A 23,074-nucleotide genomic window follows, 5' to 3' on the forward strand; every position below is an offset into this window, starting at 1 on the left:
ATGCTACCACTTTACATTGTATTTAAACACTGAGAAGAAAGGCAAACTTTTTCTTTGTCCCCTCTTGAGCTACCATTAAAAAATCTTCAGCCATTTAAACATCGTGAAGTATACCGTAGCTTTATTTTCCCTCATTGCTTGGGTATGAGCAAAATTTATTGGGGGGAAAAAACATGGAAGTGTGTTGCAAAACACTTGGAGAAAACAGAATGGAGAAAATATAGGGGAATGGCTCCTTAAATCTCACGTACATAGCTGTTATACAGCAACTTGGGCTGCTGAACTGCAGCCCACTGCAATGTTAGAAAATCTAGTGAGTATGTAGTAAGCAATTAATTCTACTGAAACTGTGTTAACATAGGGCTTCTTAACAGGCTCATTATATCAATTTATTCTGAATTCCTTTGGTACAAGCCTGTTTGATGAACGTCTCAGAAGTCAAATCTTTGGAAGCCTTTTAGAGGCCAATGAGACCAGGTGATGTGTGCCAGCAGTTTTGACTTCTAATCAAAGATGTGGGTCAGCTTAATTTAATTTTTTTTAATTATTATTTTTTTTAATAATTAGAAATCAACAGAAGCACTGCCAAACTTATTAGACATGGGAATGCTGCTAAGCCTGAGCAATAGATTAATGGGAAAATTACAGTTTTGGAAAGCAAGCACAGGCTTTGGATGGGGTAGGCTGCTGAAGGAAATAGCATGAAATGCACAGCAGCCTTAAATTCTCACCGCTTTCCCTGCAAGGGGCAGGAAATCCCCCAACTTGTGCAAGGTGTCCCTAGCTTTACTAGACTTGAGGAACTAATTTCCTGAAGGAACAATGCTCTTTCCTTTAATTTCGACTGGGAAGAGTTTGAAAGCTGGCTTTGCTGTTCCCAAACGGCTTTACCCCCTGGGAAGCAAACAGCAGCCCTGGTTCGCTAGAAGCTTATAATTCGTAACTGTGGCCTTTTCCTAGCTAGTTTTGGTGTTACGGCACTGGGGAGGCCTCGGCAAAGGCAGCAATGGCAGCCCCTGCCTCGGCCTGCTGGGCAAGCCTGAGTTTTCCTGGCGCAGAGACAGGAAGAGAGGGGAGAGGGGAGAAGTTTGCTGTTGAATGGAGGGATTTTGTAGGAAACAAGGAAGAGAAGGCGGCCGGCCGAGCCCGCGGGGCCTCCCGGGCGGCGGAGCGCTGGGAGCGGGGCGGGCCGCGGGCCGGAGCGGAAGATGTGCGCGGAGCGGCGCGGCGCGGCGCGGCTCGCCTTCCGAGCGCTGCCGCAGAAAACCTTCTCCTGCCTGCAGGACAGGGACATCGCCGGCCGACTCCTCAAATGGTGGGGGCAGCGCCCGCTGCGGGATGCCTCTGCCTAAGGGCGGCGGGGGGACGGGCGGGCCGTGCTGAGGGCTGCAGCCATTGCCGCGCCCACAGGACGCCTGCTCTGGTGGCGGCGGGTCCGCGTCTATTGTCTTTATTTTTTTTTTCCTCATTAATTCCCTGCAAGCCCTTCGCGTGAAGTCCCCTCGATAGTTTCGGGGCAGGCAGACGGCGCCCTGTGAGGTGTGAGGGTCTGTCCTGGCCTCCCAGTGAGCCCAGATCGATTTCAGTTCGAGCGGGGCTCCGGCGCAGCCCGAGCCCTCCAACGCAGCGTTGGAGGCGCTTGTAACTGAGAATGGGGATGAAAAAACAAAGTATAATTGGTCAAAATAGGGTATTATGTATGCCTTCTGAATATTTAGTCTCATTTTTCCATTTCAGGTCCATGCAAGGCAGGATCACAGCGCAAGCGTTCAGTTTTGACCAGCAGTTTAAGCCCTATCAAAAGGATGAGTTTCTTACGGTAGTTCTAAATCCTTTGTATTTTGATTCCCCCTGCCATGAAATTATATTCAACATTAGCAGTGTTGAATGCTATTGGCCTGCTCACTGTCTTCTTGAAAGCAGGTGACTTAGGTGTGGTGCTCAAGTCTTTGACTTTGTGGGTTAACTGTATTGTCCAGTAAAAATATTTTAGTCTGTACTAATGTTACTCTGCTTTAAGAGGGAACAATTTAGCCTTTCAAGATTCCCAAGAACGGAAATCTGAACTGGATGCTGATCTTGGCTGCAGGGTTTCATGTTGGGAAGTCTACCTAGTGTGAGACTTAAAACAGTGTACATGCTCACAGCTATCAGTAAATTTCTCACAGTAAATTCACAGTGCAATTAGATGTGCTTGTGCACCACATACCTGGAAATAAAAGTTCTGAAATTTATTGGATGCCATTTCTTTATACTAGAATTTTGAACTCCCAGCTTTTTGAGACTCAAATATCTTGCTGATTTTGTATCCTCCATTCCTGCCGTCTGGAAAGTCAAATCTCTTTATCTGTTTGCAGACCGAAAAAACCCAAACCTGTGGTTTTAAAAACGATATGGTTTTTACATCTGTTATTTTAAAAATAACTTTTTGATATCTTGCATGTCTATTTTATATTGTTATCCTGGATAAAGAATTCAACCTCTTTATATCTTAAAGACATTTTTCACACAGAAATGCACCAATATTTATTTCATCTTCCACTGATAAACATTTCAAATTATTGAAGTTTACAGAATACTCATTCATGCTCTTAATGCTTGTCTCTTTTGAATTAAAAATGTAAAGATATCACTGTGAAGTTATGAAATCTGAAAAGCTGTGAAGTAATTGGGAAAAAAGGACCATTACATGTAATGTCTGATCTCTGTGTATCCTGGAAGAGTGATAAAGAAATTTAGTGATACAGAAATTGAAAGATCCATAATTTCATTTTTTTTAGCAGTTTTTTCAGTGCTTATTCACTCTCTTAAGTGTGGGTTTTCTTAGTTGGCTTATCTATCTTGGAAACTTGCCACCTATCAACATTACTATGGATGTCTCCTTTTAATTGATAAATCAATAAGATTGAATTCTTCAAATCTTACTGTAGAATATATCCTTCATCCCTTCAATAACTTAAGAATCTTCTCTCTATCTGTTTAATAATTTTTGTGTGTTTCTACACTTCTCCAAGCTTCAAATTCATTTAAATTTTAAAATTACACTTGGCATTTAGTTTTTAACTTCAATGACCTTGTTTGCAGAGATAGAACTTTCATCTTCAGTTTTTTGTACCTCTGTGAATTTCATACATTTTTTTGTGTTCTTGAACTAAAACTGCTTTGCTTTAAAAAATGAATACTACATACATAAATATGCACCTGAAGATGCCTTCTATGTATAAAATATACTGGCTACACTGAGTTACAAACCCATGGATTTGGTGGTGTGATATTTAGTACACAAACTGGTATGATACGGAACCTGCTTACTAATTGGAGCCTTACAATCTGGATTGAAAGTATCCAAGGCACTATGATTGATGATTTTCTGTTTCATTTCATTAACTTGTATTCTCTTATTTGAATATTATAGGCATTTTTTAATGATCAAAGTGTGAACTCCAGTTTAAAGTTGCTGTCAGCTTCTGGACAATGGACCACGTTGGGTAAATTTAGAATAAATTAATCTTAAATAAAAAAGTCTGTGTTTTAACTATTTTGCTCTAATTTGCCATAATGACAGTTCATATATATGTGCTTTCAGCTCGTCGAAATACCTTAAAGAATTAATTCTTTTACTAAGTAATAGGAAGAGATTCTACTTCTAGAATAAAATAACTAATTTGTCACCTTTTGTGCCCTTTATTCTTGTGACCCCTGCATCATTCCATAAAGCAAGCACCTGAAACTGTTTATAAATTGTTTGTGGCATCCAGTTGACCTGATCATGTATCCAGACATAAACAACTGCATTATTTGTGGAATTACAATAGTACCATATGCAGATAACATTTGGAGAAGGGCATTCTTCTGTAGAGGCAATGACCTGTCTTGGGACAGGTCTGAGATGATTGCTCTGTTACAAATTAAAGTTGAGAGCAGAGGATCAGCAGAGCACACCCTGAGCTCGTGTAAATCTGCTGTCTGTACAGCTGTGGTGGTGGAGGCACAGAGGAGCCCCATGGGACAGGCTGCTCTGCTTGCAGCCGTGCCATGAGGGTCACTTAATTTTCTTGCCATATCAGAAACTTCTGAACACACTCCATTAGGTCTCGCAGAGATGCAGATGAGACACTAAAGCAGGAAGGCCAGAGGCAAACTGCAAATTTGTGGCTACACTTTGAAATTGCATTTTTCATTACGTAAATGGCACACAAAAATTGCTGGCTATTGCATGTGATAATGTAATGGTATTTTATGCATAATTTTATTGCATATTGCCAAAGTGATTTTCCATAATAGGAATACCTTAAAAGAGGGTAGTGGGAATCCCTCGTTTCTTTTGGTTTGTCTGCAATATTACTGTGTGTGAATATTTAATGGCGTTTTGGGAATTTTCTAACTTTTCCATTTCAGCTCTCTGGAATTGGCATAAGTTTTCCCCCACTATATATACCATGACATTAGACATTGCCACTTTTTTGTCAGCAAAAATCCATTTTACAAACTCTTCACCCAACTGGTAAAACAATCGATATATATATAAAATGCAAAAAATATCTCAAGTACCCTTCAGGTACCTCTTTCTCTGGTAAGCAGAAAGAAAATAGATGTATTTTAAGCCAGTAGTAAACCTTTTCTTGCTTTAGACAGGATTTGTTTTAGGCTATCTGTCTAGTCTACAACTTGACAGTCCCTGTAGCAGAGGTCAGCAGGTTACATACCTTGTGTTAAGAGTGGAGGGTCTCTTGCCCAGTAACCCAGCTTAACTCTTGGTTCTTCTCAATCTTCCTCCACACAGAAGTGAAGCATTTTGTCCCAAGGACTGGAAGGGTTCCCTTTCTAAATCCTGAACAGCTGGTATACCCTGTTTGCTCTTAAAATTTCATCTTCCCATTCTTTGCCTATTTTTGGTGAGGAATGTTGGCACATTTTTCTATACTTAGTCTTCATGTGCATTTTTTGAAAATATAGTAGGCATCAGCTGTGTGGGGGAGGAGGTAAAAATCATCTTCTAGTATTTTCTTCTTCAGGGATGCTGATACATTAGTCCAGATTTGCTTATCACTGTGGAGTAACTTTAAAACAACATTCCTGTTGTTAAAAAATACTGAAAACATGCTTATTTTGCTTTCTAGAAAATCTGAAGAAAATACATAGTCTACATTGATTCAAATACTGCATTTATCCTGCTACAAACAAAAATGTTAGTAATTTTTTTTTTTTTAATGCAGGAGATAATTTGAATGCATAATAGAGATGGGGTTTAGATAGATCCATAGAAAACTCATTTTCCCTGCCCTCCATGGGCTTGGGCAAAAAGTATTTCTGGATCCACAGAAAGATATCAGCATTACAAAGGAAATTAATAAAACATTACCGTAGTGTTTATTTTCATATTTTTTTCTTTTTTAAGGCTGTGGTCCCCTCTCACCTTTTTACTTACGTTTTTTGTCCTGGTAGAATTCCACAGTAATACATTGTTTCAAGGACTTCAGCTTCAACATTGCTTGAAATAAAACATTTTAGGTCAATGATACACAATGATATTCTCTAGTCTGCTTTCTCTGATCAGAAAAATACTTAATGATCTAGTCTCAAACCAAACTTTTTTGCCTGTAGGGAAATATCCCTAATAGGGAAATTTTTTCACCTCGTTCTGACTGCCTGTCAGAGTATCTGATATTTCTGATGTGTTTTAAGCCACCTATTCATCTGTTACTCTGGTATTTCAGAAGTAGAAACAGCAAAAGGAGCAAATTTGATGCATACCCATTTATGTATTGAGTCTTGTGTTTTTTAAATAGCTGCAATGAGAACTAAATAGTAGTTTTTCCCTGCTGGCCTTGCACCTGTCAGTGGTCTTAGGGAGGCAGGACTGTATCTGCTTAAGCTCAATTAACACTTGAAAACTTATCTTCAAAGGGCTAAAGTTACCATCTATTTGTGTAAATAAAAAATTAGGAATTGCCTAAAAAAGAATTCTTGAAATACCATATGTGCTTAAATCTTCAACAATTTCTGTCTTTAGAATGGGGTTTTAAAATCTGGAAGGTAATCTTAAATCGGCAATTTTGCAACTACTAGTATAGGTTATAATTTGCAAAGAATTTTAGATACCTCATGAAACCATAAATCATTGACCTACACCTTTTACTTTTGAAATACCATATTTTTTTAAGTACTGAGCACTGAACTTGCATTATATATGAACTGTTTTGTAAATGGTAAGTTACAAGATATTTTTCTTACATAAAAAGCTTTATTTGATTTTGGAGGAATTCTGAATATACCTAATCTAGGGTTTATCTGCCCCATACTAGATATGCAATGTGTTAATATGTTAATATGCAATATGTTAATACTGGCAGCACTTTATAGATATTCCAGAGTTGGCTGTTATAATAAGCTTAAACTGTTTCAGGATTTCTCAGCTCTTTGTTTTCCACTTGTAGAGTTGGCAAGGCATTTCTTCTTCCTTTTCTTCTTACTTTTATAATGCTATTAAAACATTCTTGTCCAGGAAATTTTGAAGTTCAAATCTCACTTCTCAAATAAAGAGAAGGACCTTCCAATGTATTTAAAGTTTTCCATGTGTAGTTTGGTTTTCTGAACTACTGAGCAAATTACAAAGCTCTTGATTTTTTTTTTTCATTATTAAAGTTTTCATAAAGCCTTTTTTCAGAGCAGAAGTCTCCTTCCCTTCCACCAATAAAATCCTTATCATTTAAGGCCTATAAATAGCTCAATTTCCTATATTTTTAGCTTAGTAACTGGAACTTTCACTTTGCACAAGTCATTTAGCATCTGATGTTTGTTAGTCAACTCAGATTTTAATGTTAATTTTAAAATAATTTATGTGATAAAAGCTGGTATGTCTCATAATAAATCCCTTATAAAATAAAAATTCAATCCCTGTGAAAGGGAGCTGGAGAATTAGAAGTTAGAGGAAACTGGAAGTGAGGAGGTGGGAGGAAGTACAAATAAATAAATATATATCAGTTTGGGGATTTTTCATAGATTGCAATGCTGTATTTCATTATTTTTTCTGACTTGTTCTTGGTTATGTCATATGATTATTTTGTATAGTCATTGTATGTACCGGTAGGAGAAGGCACTAAACCTTTTTCTCTTCAATGAAAGCTACCCTTTCTCATAACCATTGTCTGTAGACAGGAAGCCAAGCAATTAAATGCTGTGCTTTTGTCTTTAACAGATTTTCTTGACATCACAATGGTTCAATAAAATAATTCTAAATTTTTCTGTCAGTATTTTAGCTTAAGTAGGCATATTTTCAAGCTATCAACTTATAAATTCTCTTTATTTTTTTTTCCTGGTCTTGATTGGTTGGGTGGTACAGTTTACCCAGGTTTAGGTATTAAAATACCAGCTCTACTTAACCTATGAATAAATAGTCTCTTTGTAATAGTACATGGGAGAAATCCTAAGGTTTTCTGCAGGTAGAGGCCAGAGAAAATTTATGCTGTACTTACAAAGATTAGCATTGGAGTGAAATGATAGGTGGTCTTGGAAGCACCATGGTTCATGCATCCCTTTTTGGCATGTTCCTGGTCCTGAAACACTGTCATCTAGAGGGAGATTTGGGCATTTCGTGAATAGTAATTCTTAGTCATCCTTTGGGTCAATTTGTCAGGACAGCACTGAATTTTATCTTTAATTGTATGGTAAAAAGTCTTTGGATACTGTTATGTTGCTGGCCAGTCTCCCATCAAGGGAACCTAGAGAGGAGAAGAGATAAGAATAAATGGAATGTTGTGACTAGTCTCTCTTCTGAGATACATTGCCCTTGTGCTGAATACTCGCTCATGTTCTCCTCCCCTCTCCTGTTCAGAAGCACTTTGAAGGTTGTTCAGGCGGACCTGGAGATGGGTAGAGAACATGTTCTAACATTTATGCTGAGCACTTGGACTGTAGAGAGAGACAGAACTGGGCTGAGTCCAAAGCTTCTTACACATGGGACCTAATGCTATTTGAAACGCCATAAGTTATCCAACACCATGCAGACAGATTTGTAGATGTAACGCTGTATATAGGGAAGATATGTGCCCTTGTGGACTGATTCCTCTTTAAGGAAAATACTATAGGGCAAGCATCTCAAATGGCACTAGATGTCTGTGAGCAACAGGATCAAGGCTTGGATGATCTGCAAGCAAAGGGGAAAAATTATAGAAAAATATATTCTGCATTTAATGATTACAATAAATACTGTGATACTCCAGATGATACTCCAAATTCATACAGGAAGTGCTGATAGTACTTTTTTCATCTTCTGAAATAGCTGGTTAATAAAGCTTACAGTGGCTACAAAAGAGCTTAAAGTTCAATATAATGCTTAACAAATCAAAAATTCTTTGAGGCCATGTTCGTTGTGGTTTTTACTTTGTGGAGTGCTGTTAGCAGCTATTGACTTCCATACTTCATCATGCCAATTTTGGCATATGTCCCAAGATGCTTTAAGGCTTAACCTGTGGAATATGATTTTCTGAGGGTGTGATCTAATGCGATGCTGGGTTCACACGGTATTCCATCTATCCCTAGTTTCGGTTGATGGTATTTACCAACAGAGGGAGCAGACACATGAGCGTTAATGGAAAGTAATAGTCAGATGAATTTAATGTTTTCTTTGCGCTTGTTTCCTTCTTAGCTTTCTTTAGCTTTTTTTTTTTTTTTACTTTGAGTGACTGTGTGACTGAGTCATGCTTACATGATGTGTGTTTTTTTTTTTTTTAAACATGAAACACGTACAGAACCAGCTTCCTATATCTTCCAGGTTCCAAAGTGACAAAAATTGATGCTACAGTGGTACCCTGTACACAGATTTCCATGTCATTTTTTGATCGGCTGTACTCTGAAGGAATTGTTAGAGAAGCTGGAACTATTGTGAAATGTTATGATGATTATTACGATGATATTCTTATCTCTGATGAATTAAGGAAGGTCAGTATAGTAATGAATAATTTATTATAATTTTTCCTACTCTATTAGGTACTATAAGGACACATTTTTCAGGTTGCTTTTTTTCTGGCAGTGGTAAAAACAGGATCAACAGCCATGGTTTACAAACAACTTACCTCACTCACCAAGATGAGGCACTGCAGTGCCTGAATATGTGAAAGCAATTACTTGTTTTCTAGACAAGCCTTCTTTCATTTTTAGGTGGGAGAAAAAAAGTTAACCCTTCTTCTACCCACCCATGTTTCAGGCAGTTAAGTGCTGGGGGTGTGTGGGGGAAATGCAGCTGCTTTGTTTGCTTAGGAGGATGCCAACGCGTGGTGCTGTGATACTCAGAGCTGTAGGTTCACCCAGCCTTTCAGGTAGTGGATGAAATTGAATGTATTTGATAGCTATATCCTGAAGCATTCCTGGATAGGAATGCTGATCATATAATATCTGAAGGCACTAGATAAAGAAAAGAAAGCCATCTTAATACATTTTCTCAAAATCAAGAGGAGCTATGGAAGAGGAAATTATTTTTCAGTATAATACTGGAAAATTACTAAATACAACTCCTGAACAGGTCTGAAATGTAAAAGTATTTGTTATACTCTAGTGGAAGTGTCAGAAAGCAGATTATCTGGAAAATAATCTCTAACAGTGGCACCCTTTTAATCAATTTATGTCTTTACTGTGTTTTTTTTTTACTTCATAAGCTAAAACCATTTTTTAAACTTATGTTTGTGTAGCATTAGCAAAGCATAGTGTGGGAGAACTGGATTTTGCTCTTCCTTGTATATATAATCAACATAAGTACTAAATAATTATAGAGTTGCACTCATTTGCACTTGGCAAATCCTTTGAAGGCAATGTATTTGAACCAGTGACACTGGTTACAGGATGTGGCCTGAAATACTGGTCTGTCTTGTAAAGTTCTGGGAAAAGGTGAGAACTCAAGCTCATGTTTGAATTTCAGATGTAGTTTGTAGCCTAGCAGTTCAAAATACTTTGTATTTATTTATAAGTTGGGTACATGTGAAATGTTTTCTGAAAATTAAATGTATTTTATGTAGGAAGGTTAGAGGCAACATTCAAAATTAGAAATTATTGGGGTTTCAGTGTCTTCCCAGTTTCCTTCCCATGGAAGTGATTTGTGTGTCAGCATTTGCAAGTTGAGGGTTTAACATTGGTTTGAAACAAAGGTGATTCCTACTCCTAAGACATCAGAAAGAATAAGTCAAAATCCAGGAATGACTTCAAAATTTCAAATTATTTAGTCAGGGATCTAGAACAGAAGACTGTAGGGGGCACCAAACTGTCTCCTGGTGTCAGAGGGTGGCCTTTGGCTGCAGGACTCCATGTTCCTTTTCTACCTGCCATGTCTTCTCTTGTTTCAGCCAGGGAGGTTGGTATATGCATGAGGTGGCCATCCAGAACAGCTGTTGCCCTGACCCCTTTTTACTCAGGTTTTGTAGTTTTGTTATAAAGAGGGCCAGAGAGCAATGGATTTATGGCTAACTTTGACCAGTTTGCCTGGGCTGGCATCTGCATTTTGGCTGACATGACTCAAATGTCTTGTAGCCATTGTGAGTTACAATTCCTGTCCACATTTACATGAAGCAGTTTGACACTAATCTAGCAAGTCCTCTGTGTTCATATAATATCTCAGCCAAAGGCAGGTGACACGCATGGAGGCAGCTGGGTGCATGTCTGGATAATCCAGGCTACGGATCAGGGCTCACTGGAGACTGTAATAAAGAATGATGGGAGTTTGAGTGATCTCCTCTGGGAGATCCTAGAATTCCTTTACAAATATGAAATAACTGTGTCAATTTAAAAGTGAAAAAGCAAATGTTGCCAAAAACAGTTGCCCCATTGATTAGCAGCAATTGACATATCAAATATAGGTAGCTAAATTTCAGATTGCTTGTTTCACTAGCATGACAGATAATTAACCAGTGAAATAACAAGGCTTGAAAAATATTCCTTTATGTCTTTTGGACATAAATCTGACACTGATTCTGCTTTATATGTAAGAATTTTACACCTAATTGCATCATTGGAAGAAGGATTTAGAAATATGTATTTCCATCCCTCATCCATGTATTTTACATGGACATAATTTCTGTGTACCATACAGCATACAAGCAGCATTATTTATAAACTGAATCTTAAATAAATTTTTATGAATTTGACTTCCTTGTTTTTTCCTTATTCCACAAGGTTTTGCTTCTGGAGGATTCTGACCATTATGACTTATTTACTCAATTGGATCGTGAAGAATTTCTGTTCTGTCTTTTTAAGCATTTTTGCATTGGAGGAACTCTTTGCCAGTTTGAAGATGTAGTTGACCCATACTTAGAAACTACAAAAGCTTTTTATAAAGACTTGGTGAGGTAAGTGTTACTTGCTTTTTGTACAGCTGTGTACATGTACACAGATACTTTGTATTGATTTGTGTAAATTTATTGTACATTACTGCTTCAAAAATGGGGCTGTTATTTAATCCACCTGCAAGTTTATTTGTGTCCAGCTATCAAAATACCATGGAACAATGGTAGTAGTTCAGTGGTAAAATAGATGCTATTTTAATTGCATCAGTCTGACATAAGAACATTTTTATATTACAGTTATGGATTGTTTGTAATTCATTCCGAATTTAAAGATACTTTTTTCTGTGACTGTCTGCCGAAAACATGGCATAGTACTGGAAACAGACTGTTTTCCCACTGTCATTGATAAAATACCAACAATTAAGTCTTGCCTATATGATCTTGGGCTACTTTCAATTGGACTGCTTTTAATTTAAGATTTAAAAATTGAAATAATTAGTTGAAACTTCCAGTTCCATATATAATTTATCCCTGCTGATTTTTTTTTTTAATACAGTTCAATTTTGGTCTTCCTAGTTCTGCAAGTACACTTCTCACAGTGTACAGCTAATGGTGATAGAATCCTGCTGTTAACATGACATAGTGAACTAACACACATTTGTTTTCCCAGGTTTAGTGTATGAAATAGTTATAAACTTTATTTGAGGGTTTTTTTTTCCACTGAGGTTAGAGGTAATTGATCAGAGGTTTAGATTCAGACTAAAACCACCATTTTCAGCCTTCTTTGATATATCCAAAAACTGACTTCTCTGATTGACAAAACTTCTTATGTTCTGGTTGTTGGGAAATGGAATGTAGACTCATTCTTAGTTAAGCTGATGGGAATATAAAGATTGTAAAAGATACTACTAAAATTTTTGTTATATGAGTAGTTTTGGTATTTTCATCTCATACATAGATGAGAATCAAGTGGGTTCTTCAGAAATACAGCATCTGACATAAAAGGATCCATCAATGCTTAACTCTACCCTCAGTTTTCTTTTACATTGTTCATTCTGCACTTGAATCAAGCTGCATGTTCCTTCAGTCCTGGGCCATAGGTGACTCTGCATTGACTGCATCTGTTTCTGCTTTTCTGTTGTTGAATTAATCTAGGACAAAGTGCAAATTCAATCAGTTCCTTCACTTTACTGCTCCCCTTTGCTGTTGAGTTGTTTTATCCAAAACGTGTTCAAGTTCTGTTCTAAACCACTAATTTTCTTTACCTTCCTATCTCGTTAAACCTCTTTCCATTCTTTTTCCTTTTCATGCTGTAAAATTTGATAAGGATGTCAAATAGTTCTTATTACTTAAAACAGAAAAAAAAAGTCTGCCAAGATCCTCCCACAATTTCATCCCACTTTCAAAGTTTACCTTTTCTGTATCCTCAACCTGTTTCCTATTAGCCTTTTGTATTTTCTTCTTGTGTGGTGCTTCTATCCTCTAAATATATTTATAAGAAAATATTTCAAGATCTATTCCTGTGCTGTTTGTTTTTTCGTTTTTGGGGTTTTTTTGCCAGTTGGCAGATTGCTTTCTATCCTCCCAAGTTTTAAAGTGACCTTGTAAGTGATCTTCAGAATTTGTCTACCATGTGTCTCTCTGTTGCCTGTAAATGTCTGCTGGTTTCTCACTGCCAGAAGAGCTGGTGTTAGCACTGGTTACCAGCTGAAAACAAAACTTAGCATTTCACTGAATCTTTTCTCTTTCTCCTTTGGTATTGAGTTCTTTGTCAGTCCCATGAGAACAGCTTTTGATCTTGACATTTCAGACCTTTTCTCCCCCTTCAGAATCACAGTTGCCTTTTTCTTGGTCTCATTTCCCCCTGTTCCCAGTTTATCCAAAATGATGCTTCTGTTTTATTTCCACTGTGTTAAGAAAGAAAAAGACAGTGAGAGGCTTTGAATAGGGACACTAATGACAGTCTTGACTTAATTTCTAATTTCTGGGCACTGTATTAATTCGTTCTTGCACAAATTACAGCAGAAAATAAAGCAATTAAAATTACTTTCTTAGTAATTAGTAATTACTTTCTTAGCCTCTTATTTTCAGTAAAAGATTGTTGATGATAGTAGTGATCTCTTAAATTCTGTTTACCAAAAAGTTCGCCCTCAAATTCCTATTGAATACCAGGTTTTGTTCAAATTCTTTTTTTAGACTGCTATCCTCTGTGTGTTTTCATTGTATCTTGGATTACAGTTGCATTGGACACTTTCTACTCTTTGTAAAGTGATATTAAAAGCTTTTCATTATATTAAAAATTCTGTAAACTGTACTGTCCTTAAGGTTTAGTTTTTACGTTTGAGAATCAGAAGGTTTGGTAAAAAACCAAATTGATACTTCAATAATTATTAGCTGCTGGCTGATGATGTGCATTGAAAATCAGCTGCCACAAATGAATTCAGTCTAATAACAGTTACAGATGTATAAACTGCCACTGTTTAGTCCTGTTACAGTATTCCGTATGGGCAAGAGCCTTGGCATGAAGAACTTCACAGAAATGCATTTACTGCTGGAAGCAGCAGACCTGTTAATGAGCTTTTCCCTATTTACCTCTATTACAGCTTTTTTTTTCTGGTCATACCTGGAGTTCTAACTCCAAGGCACTAGCATTCAAAATAGTGTCAAAAGTTTTGAGGTTTCATTTTATCAAAGCATGTGCATTGCTTTATTATGAGAGAATGCAATAATTTTTATGAAATTAACAGCTCTAGATATTTTACAAGCTAGGGACTTCCAAATACGAAGTGGCAGATATTTTTCTCTTTGCAAAAAGAATGATATATTCTTACTAAAAATCTAACGCACAACTTGTAGTCTCTTTCCCATCAGTAATGAGTCTATCAGATGAATCCATCCAAAATTCTAGTGTTTAGTGTTACACCCTGTATAACCTAAATAATTTCAAATCCCTATCCCTTGTAGTATTTTGATTTAAATGAAATATTTACATAACATAAAATTGTTAATTAAAATATAATCTATGAATCTCTGTTGATAAATCTGGTCCTCTATACTTAAACCCCTGATTTTTCTGGCAGTGTTTCTCCATGGTGACAGCTGCTGTAGCATCTTGTAGTAATTATTTTCTTCTCCTTTCTTAATCTCCATCTCCATGCCCTTTTCCACATAATGAATGAATGTATGTGAAGGCATTAAGTTGTTGTTTTATTGTTTGGAAAGCCTAGTAAAATATTGCCAGTCAGGTCAGTATATAAATAAAGCCTATAGTCAATAGAGAAACCATGAGGATGTTTGCTCTTCATATAAAGAGAATAGATGCACATTAAAATGATGAACTACCATATCCAATGAATAGTTTAGAAGTTAATAATTTGAAAGAACATGGGGCTATTAACATTATTTTTAAGGAAATACTATCCTCTCCAAAAGGACAAGATAGTTTTTTTCTAAAACCTTTCAGGGGAAAAATAATAAATAGAGCAAATGAGCTTGTCAAAGGCAACCTCCTGGTTTTCTTTCAAGTCAGCAAAGGAAGAATCGCATCTGATTTTACCAGACACAATTTTTTTGCCTTAAAAAATAACCAAAGTACTGAAAATAAACATTTTGAAAAATTACTTACAGGAAGCTAACCACAAGGGGAAAATTTCCCAAGGTCATAGAATAAATAGGAAGACTTTGTCAACTCTTACTTTGGTATCCTAGATTGTTGGAACTAAAAATGTCTCTCAGACATTTTTAGAGGTTCTAGGCCTTGGTCAGAAGCATTTTAGATCCTGGCAGGCAGCTGGAAACAGCTGTGATTTTGAGTTTGAGCCATAGAATGAGTTACCAACTTTGGAGGTGGAACAAGCAGTCACCAAGGGTTAGATAGTATAGTAAAAGTAGTCACAAAATAGAGGGAAAAATGTTTTATTATTGTACAGAGGGGTTTTAGCACCTGTACAAGGGGGTTTTTACTTTGTACATGGGGGTCAGAAGTTCTAAGATGGAGGAAAGTGGGCTGATCCTGTTCTTCCTCCTTCTTCTTCCTTGCCTCCATGTTCTTGGTGATGTTGGCACTCACAGATTGGTTTAGAGTAGAAAAGCACTTTGTAATATAAGTACTAGATACTGGGGGGGGGGGGGGAACTATAAACATGTAATACGTAATATATCATATAAAAGATAGCAGCAGCCCTGGGCAGGGAGAGAAGAAGCAGACAACAGACAGAGAGGATGTCAGGTGTGTGTGTCTCTGCCTGGGCCGCTGACCAAGCAGCCACAGCCCGAGAAGACAATCTTTTAGATAATTTAACAATAAACTGCCTTGAGACCGAACAGCAAGAGGCTGCGTAATTTTTCTTTGAAAGCACAGGTTGGAGGAGATACTATACCACTACACAAAACCCCAGACCAAGCCCAGGGTTCTCACACTATATATATATATATATATATATATATATATATATATATGTAAAATGAAAATTAAGAAACCAGAAATTGATAACATAGTTTTCTGACAGAAGAATCTGAAGCCAGAGTAACTTAAATACAACTGTTGCTTTTGGTGGTGGTGATACATGGTAGAAGGCCATAATACCACTAATACTCTACGTCATGTTCTGAAAGTTGTCACCCTTTCCACAGAGATGGTTGAAGAATTTCTGAACTGCTGCAGTTACAACCTAGTGTGTCAGCATAAAGTGACATCTTAGTTTGGCTTAATGCACTAGTCTGTAAACTGCAGTGGTTCAGAAGCTGAGTCATGAGGTAGCTGAGCTGTCCTGCTAGGAAGGCAGTCATCTCTGGAGGGGTGAGAAGACACTCAGCTGGGGTCAGTACTGATTTCAGCAGTGCTGTCTTCATCCACCATTGACTATGTCAACATGTCAGACAAAACAAAAAGTTCTGAGAAAGCATCACTACTGACTGACCACAGGGAAGATCAGTCTCACAGTATAGGTTCAAACATGACTGTATCACTAGTCTACAGATGAAATCAGTTAATTGGAGAGTCAATCTCTTTTATTGGCTGCAGAGATTGAATCAACAAAGGTGCTGTTGGTTGATTTGGGGTTCCTTTGTTCTTACAAAAAGAAGCTTTGCCAAAGCGCTGGTAACAGGGGACTGCTGTCACAGTTTGGATCTGGTGTGGTGTTCAACTGGGCTGTGTTTCACACATCCTCTTGTAACTTGTCTATACTGGGACCTTTCTTGGGAATGGAACCAACTTGTGACAAGGCAGGTTTTGCATTTCTTGGAAGCACGTAAGTATGGAAGTTTTAAGCTTCAGCTGTTCCACAGTGAGTTAATGTAAGTGGGAATCTACGAAATTAGATAAATGAAAGAAGTTGCATGATCTAATTTCTGAAGAAATGTAAGCATCACTTAAAGCAGACTGCAGGAAAAGTGTCATATTAAAATACTTTAAATAGGTTGAGATGCCTCAGGATATTATTCTTTGCAATAATATTCAGTGTTATTAGTAAATGCGATGGAAGAAATGGCAATCTTCACAACAGTCTAGAAATATAAAAGTTCAGAACTAATCCTATCCCAAGTTGCATAGCTGACTATAAATACAAAATTCCAAAGGAGAAAAAATGAACCTAAACTATAATTATATAATAAATAAAAATGAGATAAAGAATGTATTTCTTCATCAGTAATGCTTCTATTTCTTGTAGTCTGTATTAAGATGCATTTTACTTTGCAGGTTTCTTTCTCAAAGAATATGGGAAAATATTTTTATGAAATGTTTAGCTGTATAATTTTTCATATCTATGAAAATGAAAACTCTGTATTTGGAATCATCTAGGTCTGGGTAATACTGTGATTTAGTAGCTGAGAACAGTGAAACCAAGTCAGATTACTAAATATATTAAATATTTTTCAGTATAATGATAATAATGTTACCTAACAGTGGCCACATAGCTTCTCATGTTCAATATGACATAGGTTGAATTTTATCTATAAATTTGACTTTCATAAAATTTGAGCAAGGATACAGTGCATGTGTTTAAAATGTATTTAATAAATTAAAGAGCCTATTTATGATAGAGTCTATTAAAGAGTCTACTTATGATATATATTAAGTATGTATTATACCCCTGTATTTCAGTGTTCAAAAGAACCCTGAAACAAAAGAAATACATATTATTTCTACAGTCTTCAGAGTGTCTGCATATGTAAGTATTAATAATTTTTATATGGGATTTTACTGGCAGTAATATGCATAAAACAACAATAATGAATTTACTTTTACACAAAGAAAATATAATATTCCATTGTAATGGGCTATTTTCCCATAGCTGTCACTTTTTTATTCATTAACTCTTTCTCTGAACTCATCCAGTTTCTCATCCTCTTTACTGACTCTTCATTAGTAACCAGCAGCTAAAGTTTTATTTGGTAGCTCACTCACTAAAAATAGGTTTACTGGATTACAGTGGAAGTCATAATAGTCATCCAGAAATTAGCTAATGAAAATAAAAAAATCTGAGTAATTCTGGGTTTAATAATAAATAATAATAAAACTTGAGTTAACAGTAAGGATCAAGGATGTACTCTTGACTTCCTGTAGTTCTGTTTTTTGAAATGTTGCTAGAGCTTTGTGAATAGCTTGTATTGCATCTGTTTCTGTAAAGACTGCAAGGAAGTTTAGTATACAAAAAGGCTGGGGTAGTGACATAACTGCTAACCTCTTTTCCCCTCCCTTGTCAAGTCTCATTCCTATCTGTTTCCCTTGCAAAATCATACATTTACCATCAAGATAAGTTTGAGAACTGGCATGTTTACTAGATTCAGCATAGCTGTCATTTAAGTTGTTACAGTAGGATGAACTACTCCAAATTCTTCTTGAGTAACCAGAATATGTGATAATGAAATGTCAGATAATGTACTGACTTTCAACAGCAGTAGCTGATGTAATTTCAGACTGCACAAACTTCCCTGTAGGTTGCCAATAGCCCGGTTGTTCATATGTTGGTCATCATCTTTTAAGTACCATGTATGATTCATAAAAGGCTTTTGAAAATAAAGACTTTATGGGTGTATCAAAATTTATCTTTTTGCTAGGCTGCAGACTGTAATAAAAATAAAAAAGCAAAACCCTGGTAACTGGATGTTCTTCTGTTATTACTGTTCCTTTCACACCTCTAAATCAAATGCATTGATGTGAACTTTGCAGATTTCTGTGTTTAGGCAGATAGACATTAAAGAGCTCCCCTTGTTTGCCATACATTAAATATCACCAGTGCAAAGAAAAAACAACAAACAAAACCCTAACCAAACTCTAGCAAATTTTGTAAACAAAATAGATGGACAAAAGAAGATCCGTTGTTAATGCAGAGCAAGCTATCCTCCATGCATTACTACACATTCTGAAGAATTATTCTGAAATTACGATTTCTATTAAAGAACATCCTGAAGAATTTTCTCTCAGAAAACAGAAAGGTTTAAACAATGTGTCTAGACTGTTTGATAGTTATGTGGATCAAAACTACTCCAGTCCACATGGCACTTACAAGAAGGACACTTACTGGAGCACAAATGTCTTGTGTTTGTGGTGAAAAGTTTCTCTCAAGGACATAACTACATTACTGCAGTAGATTTAGTTTCTGAGTTCATTTGATAAATAACAGTAGAATGTTACTATAATTCTGACAGTTTTTAAGCCAAGTTTTCTTGATTTGTATCTGGAAGAAAAGGACATACCCTCCTAGCCTGATGTAAGTAGATAAATAATTTTTAAAATAAATAAATTTTAAAAAGCTGATCTCATAAAAGTGACTTGTGCAGCTGAGCACAATTTTAAAACTGTATCTAAAAAAGCACACTGTTAGAGATGTAAATATCTCAAAGTTCTAAATAAATTCACAGAATCACAGAATATGCTGAGTTAGAAGGGACCCACAAGGATGCTCAAGTTCAAATCCTGGTCCTGCACAGCACCATCCCCAGGGGTCACACTGTGTGCCAGAGAGTGTTGCTCAAACACTTCATGACCTCTGTCAGGCTAGTGCTGTGACCACTTCCCTGAGGAGCCTGTTCCAGTGCCCAACCACCCTCTGTGTGAAGAACCTTTTCCTGAGATCCAGCCTAAACCTGCTCTGAGTCAGCTTTGTGCTTTTGCCTCAGGTGCTGTCACTGGTCACCATAGAGCAGAGATCAGTGTCTGCCACTCCTCTTCCCCTCACAAGGAAGCTGCAGACTGTAGTGAGGTCTCCCCTCAGTCTCCTCCAGGCTGAACAGAGCAAGTGACCTCAGCAACTCCTCATACAATTTCCCCTCAAGTCCCTTCACCATCTTCATTGGCCTCCTTTGGACACTCTCTAATACTTTAATGTCTTTTTTTATATGGTGGCATCCAGAACTGCCCCCAGCACTGGAGGTGAGGCTGCCCCAGTGCAGAGCAGGACAATCCCCTCCCTTGCCCAGCTGGCCATGTTGTGCCTGATGCCCCCCAGGACAGGGTTGGCCCTCCTGGCTGCCAGGGCACTGCTGGTCATGTTCAGCTTGCCACAGACCAGGACTCCCAGGTCCCTTTGTGCAGGACTGCTCTGCAGCATCTCATTGCCCAGTCTGCCCATACATCCAGGGCTGCCCCATCCCAGGTGCAGAATCCAGCACTTTCTCTTGTTGAACTCCATATGGTTGGTCATTGTCCAGCCCTCCAATTTGTTGAGGTCTCTCTTACAAATGTCTGTAGAGCTCTTCCGCATCAAAACCTCATAGACCTGGGCATCACAAGAGAAATAATTTTAGATCTTGTGACAAAGTACTCTGTTGAACTCCAAATACCCTTGAGAACTTTGGAGCTTTGCATATAATGAAACACTTTTACAGCTTAAGTATTTTCAAGAAGTATTTTTGAAAATTGTTAATTACATTATGCAGTTTTGAGACTCTTCAGCAGTATTTTTATTTCTGTTTTATGCTATGCATATGTATTCTTAAATCATCAGCTGTGTTGCTACAAATAAAAAATAAAATTATCCTACTTTAACATAAGTAAATCAATCATTACACCCCCTGCATGTATGAACCAAAGTCCACACTGCAGATGGAATTGGTATGATTCTTAATTGTGTATATGCATGAATGTAAATATCAGAGCCTTTATGCTCAAGCATTTTAGGGGTTTTTATGACCTCTTTTGCTCATTAAAATTAAGAACCTTTTCATTTAATTATATTATATTAACTATTTTCCTGATACTAGGTTTGGTGATTGCTTGAAATGCCTCATCACCAGAACTTAAATTGTTTTTGTTCCTGAGTTGTTGAACAAATTTTTAGTGGGCTCGTTCAAAATCTCAACTGCCACAACCTCAAAACCTCAATCAATTCCACACAGACTGCAGGAGTGGGATCCTCAGTACCAATGGGAAAAGAGTTTAACTGACAATCATGTCTTGATGCTGATCTTGTGTTACTTTTTTTCCTTCAGTTACATGCATGATTTTAGGTTATTTTTGGATCAAATTCCAAAGGCCTCTTGATGCTGAGCACTATAAAATCTTAAAAATTTGCTCTCCTTACTGCAGTTGAGAATCCAGTGTTTGTTATACATGTATCCTTAGAAAACACCTGAAGAAAGCTAGGTATCCTGCAATTGGAGCTACAGAGCTTATATGCTGTGCCACTTAAAATTAGAATGCTATTTCTAGCTTGTGGTATTTGACTACCATTGGAAAATTCTGGGAATAAATATCAAATCTCTACCTGTCTAAAAAGTGCTTTTATGAGGTGCTTATCTTAAGATTTAGGGTTTGAATAATCCCCCAAAACATCTAATAACAAAACATCCCCTCAGACCATCTAATAATGGATTAATTGTCTTCAAAACAGCAGGAGAAAGCGGGGTGCCAGTAACAGCTAAAGAATAAAATTCATAATTGGTCCTTGGTGCAGAAATGGTGACCCAGCTCTTTTCCTTCTCATCTGACTGACTTAACCACTGAAAGAGGTTACACTTTTCATGTTTCTTTGGTCCAAAAAAAGCTGTCTTCCTTTTATGCAAAGAAAGACAGCTTCAACAGAAAAATGAAAAGATGTGAAATCTGGAATAGTCTGTAGTCTGTGAGTTTAAAATTTTCCTGGAGAAAATGAACAATATATGCAATGTAGCAATTTCCCTCAAGCAGGAAAAGTGTAACAGAACCCACATCTCTTCAACTATTGTACAAAGGTGTTGGGGAGCAGGAGGAAACTGTTATATGTTTTAAAAGAAAGGAAGTGTCAGCTACATATTTATTGATCTTTCACATGTTCAATTACCACACTAACTAAATAAAAAACCCGAATGCTTTAAAAATCCCTCCATCTAGTTTTTGGATCCCTACTGGATTTGAAGTGTGTCCAGCTGTGCTGGTCTGTCAACACTGAAGCTTTTATTGACATGTGCAGACGTAGGATGTTAATGTGAAGAACCCAATTCCCCTGCTAATTGTCAGCTGAATGTATTTTTTTCAGAACGAGGATTTTGCAGCTAGGTGTCTAGAATCCCTTCAAACCTTTTCTGAGGACTGGCACACAGAATGTTTCCAATAATAGTCCAAAGTTGTTAATGTGATCTGTAATAAGCGTTTTGCTTAAATGCAAATATTGGAACCTGAACAGATGCATCAGCAAATGTTAAGTGAAAAACATAACAGCAGATGGAACAGCTTTATGTATTAATATAGTGATTATTTTTCTCTTTCAAAGGCAACGTGATTAGCTGTAATCATTTGTATTTTAGGCTCTAATTGTGTAAACACATGCTTGTATGTTTTACATTTTATATAAATATTACATTTACCTCAAGGTTATTTGATACATCCAGTCAGAATTACTGTGCATTTTGTAGTGTTGGGATCCTCATGGGGAAATACACCATTTAAATAAACTGCAGTGTATTTGTTTTATTTTGCTGTGCAATGAACAGTTACAACTGGAACAAAATTATTAACTTCAGATTTTATTCTCTTACAGATATCTCTGTTGTCCCTAATACTGTTTTGGTTTTGGTTTTTTTCTTCCTTTCAGGATGTTAATGGCCTGTGTTACCCTTCAAACAAAAGCCACCAACAGACTTTTGCCTACTTGATTGTGGATCCCTGCAAGCGACACGTGAATATTCTGTATCACTGTTTCGGTGAAAGCCTATTTGCAAACTAGTTATAAACCTGGCTGGTGCCCAGTTTTATAATGGAGATTGCCTTCTTTCTGTTGGGCTCAGGTAGACATTGCATAGTTTTCTGACGAGGAAAGCTCTACTCCTTGATGATGTGCTCAGAAGTAATTGTCATTCACTCAGATGTTAATGTGTGGTTAATGACAGTAGTTTTCCGGTATGTGTAGTTCTGGAAGCTGTTTTCTTGGCCGTTTCCCCCCTTCCCTCACCCGTGTTATTTAATAAAAAGTATTTCTCTAGAGGTCTCGTCATTTTTATGAGCCTGCTTTACAGACCCGCGACGCGTATCTGCAGGGGAGACTCTGCAGTCGGTGAAAGCTCAGCGGAATCGGGAGATAGCACGGAGGGGACCGGCGGGAGGGGTCCCGGCCCGATGGCCCCTCCGGGCCGGTGGCAGGGAAGCGCGGCCGCCCCTCCCAACCCCCTGGCGAAGCGGCCTCCTGGAAGTTGGGATAGAAGTTCGGGAGAAATAAAAGTTCTGGTTGGCGGCAGCGGGCGGTGCGGGGCGGTGCGGAGCCGGGCCGGGCCGCGGGCGGAGCGGGGTCCGCGGGGCCGCGCAGCGCCCCCAGCGCCCCGGGCGGGAGGCGGTGCGGGCGGGCGCGCGCAGCAGCGCTGCGAGCACGGGCTCCCTCGCTCGGATA

General features: G+C 37.7%; 1 protein-coding gene across 1 annotated transcript; it reads left to right on the forward strand.

Moving 5' to 3' along the window:
- Nucleotides 1–1,185: 1,185 nt before the first annotated feature.
- On the forward strand, nt 1,186–22,674 carry CFAP300 (cilia and flagella associated protein 300). Its single transcript, XM_021529402.3, has 7 exons — nt 1,186–1,315; nt 1,738–1,819; nt 3,416–3,488; nt 8,774–8,940; nt 11,161–11,333; nt 17,377–17,443; nt 22,286–22,674. Exons 1-7 carry the CDS (start codon nt 1,209–1,211, stop codon nt 22,415–22,417), a joined length of 801 nt encoding a protein of 266 aa, XP_021385077.1. The 5' UTR covers nt 1,186–1,208; the 3' UTR covers nt 22,418–22,674.
- The last annotated feature ends 400 nt before the right edge of the window (nt 22,675–23,074 follow it).

The sequence above is a fragment of the Lonchura striata genome, chromosome 2 (genome assembly GCF_046129695.1).
Source record: "Lonchura striata isolate bLonStr1 chromosome 2, bLonStr1.mat, whole genome shotgun sequence".
Lineage (NCBI taxonomy): Eukaryota > Metazoa > Chordata > Aves > Passeriformes > Estrildidae > Lonchura > Lonchura striata.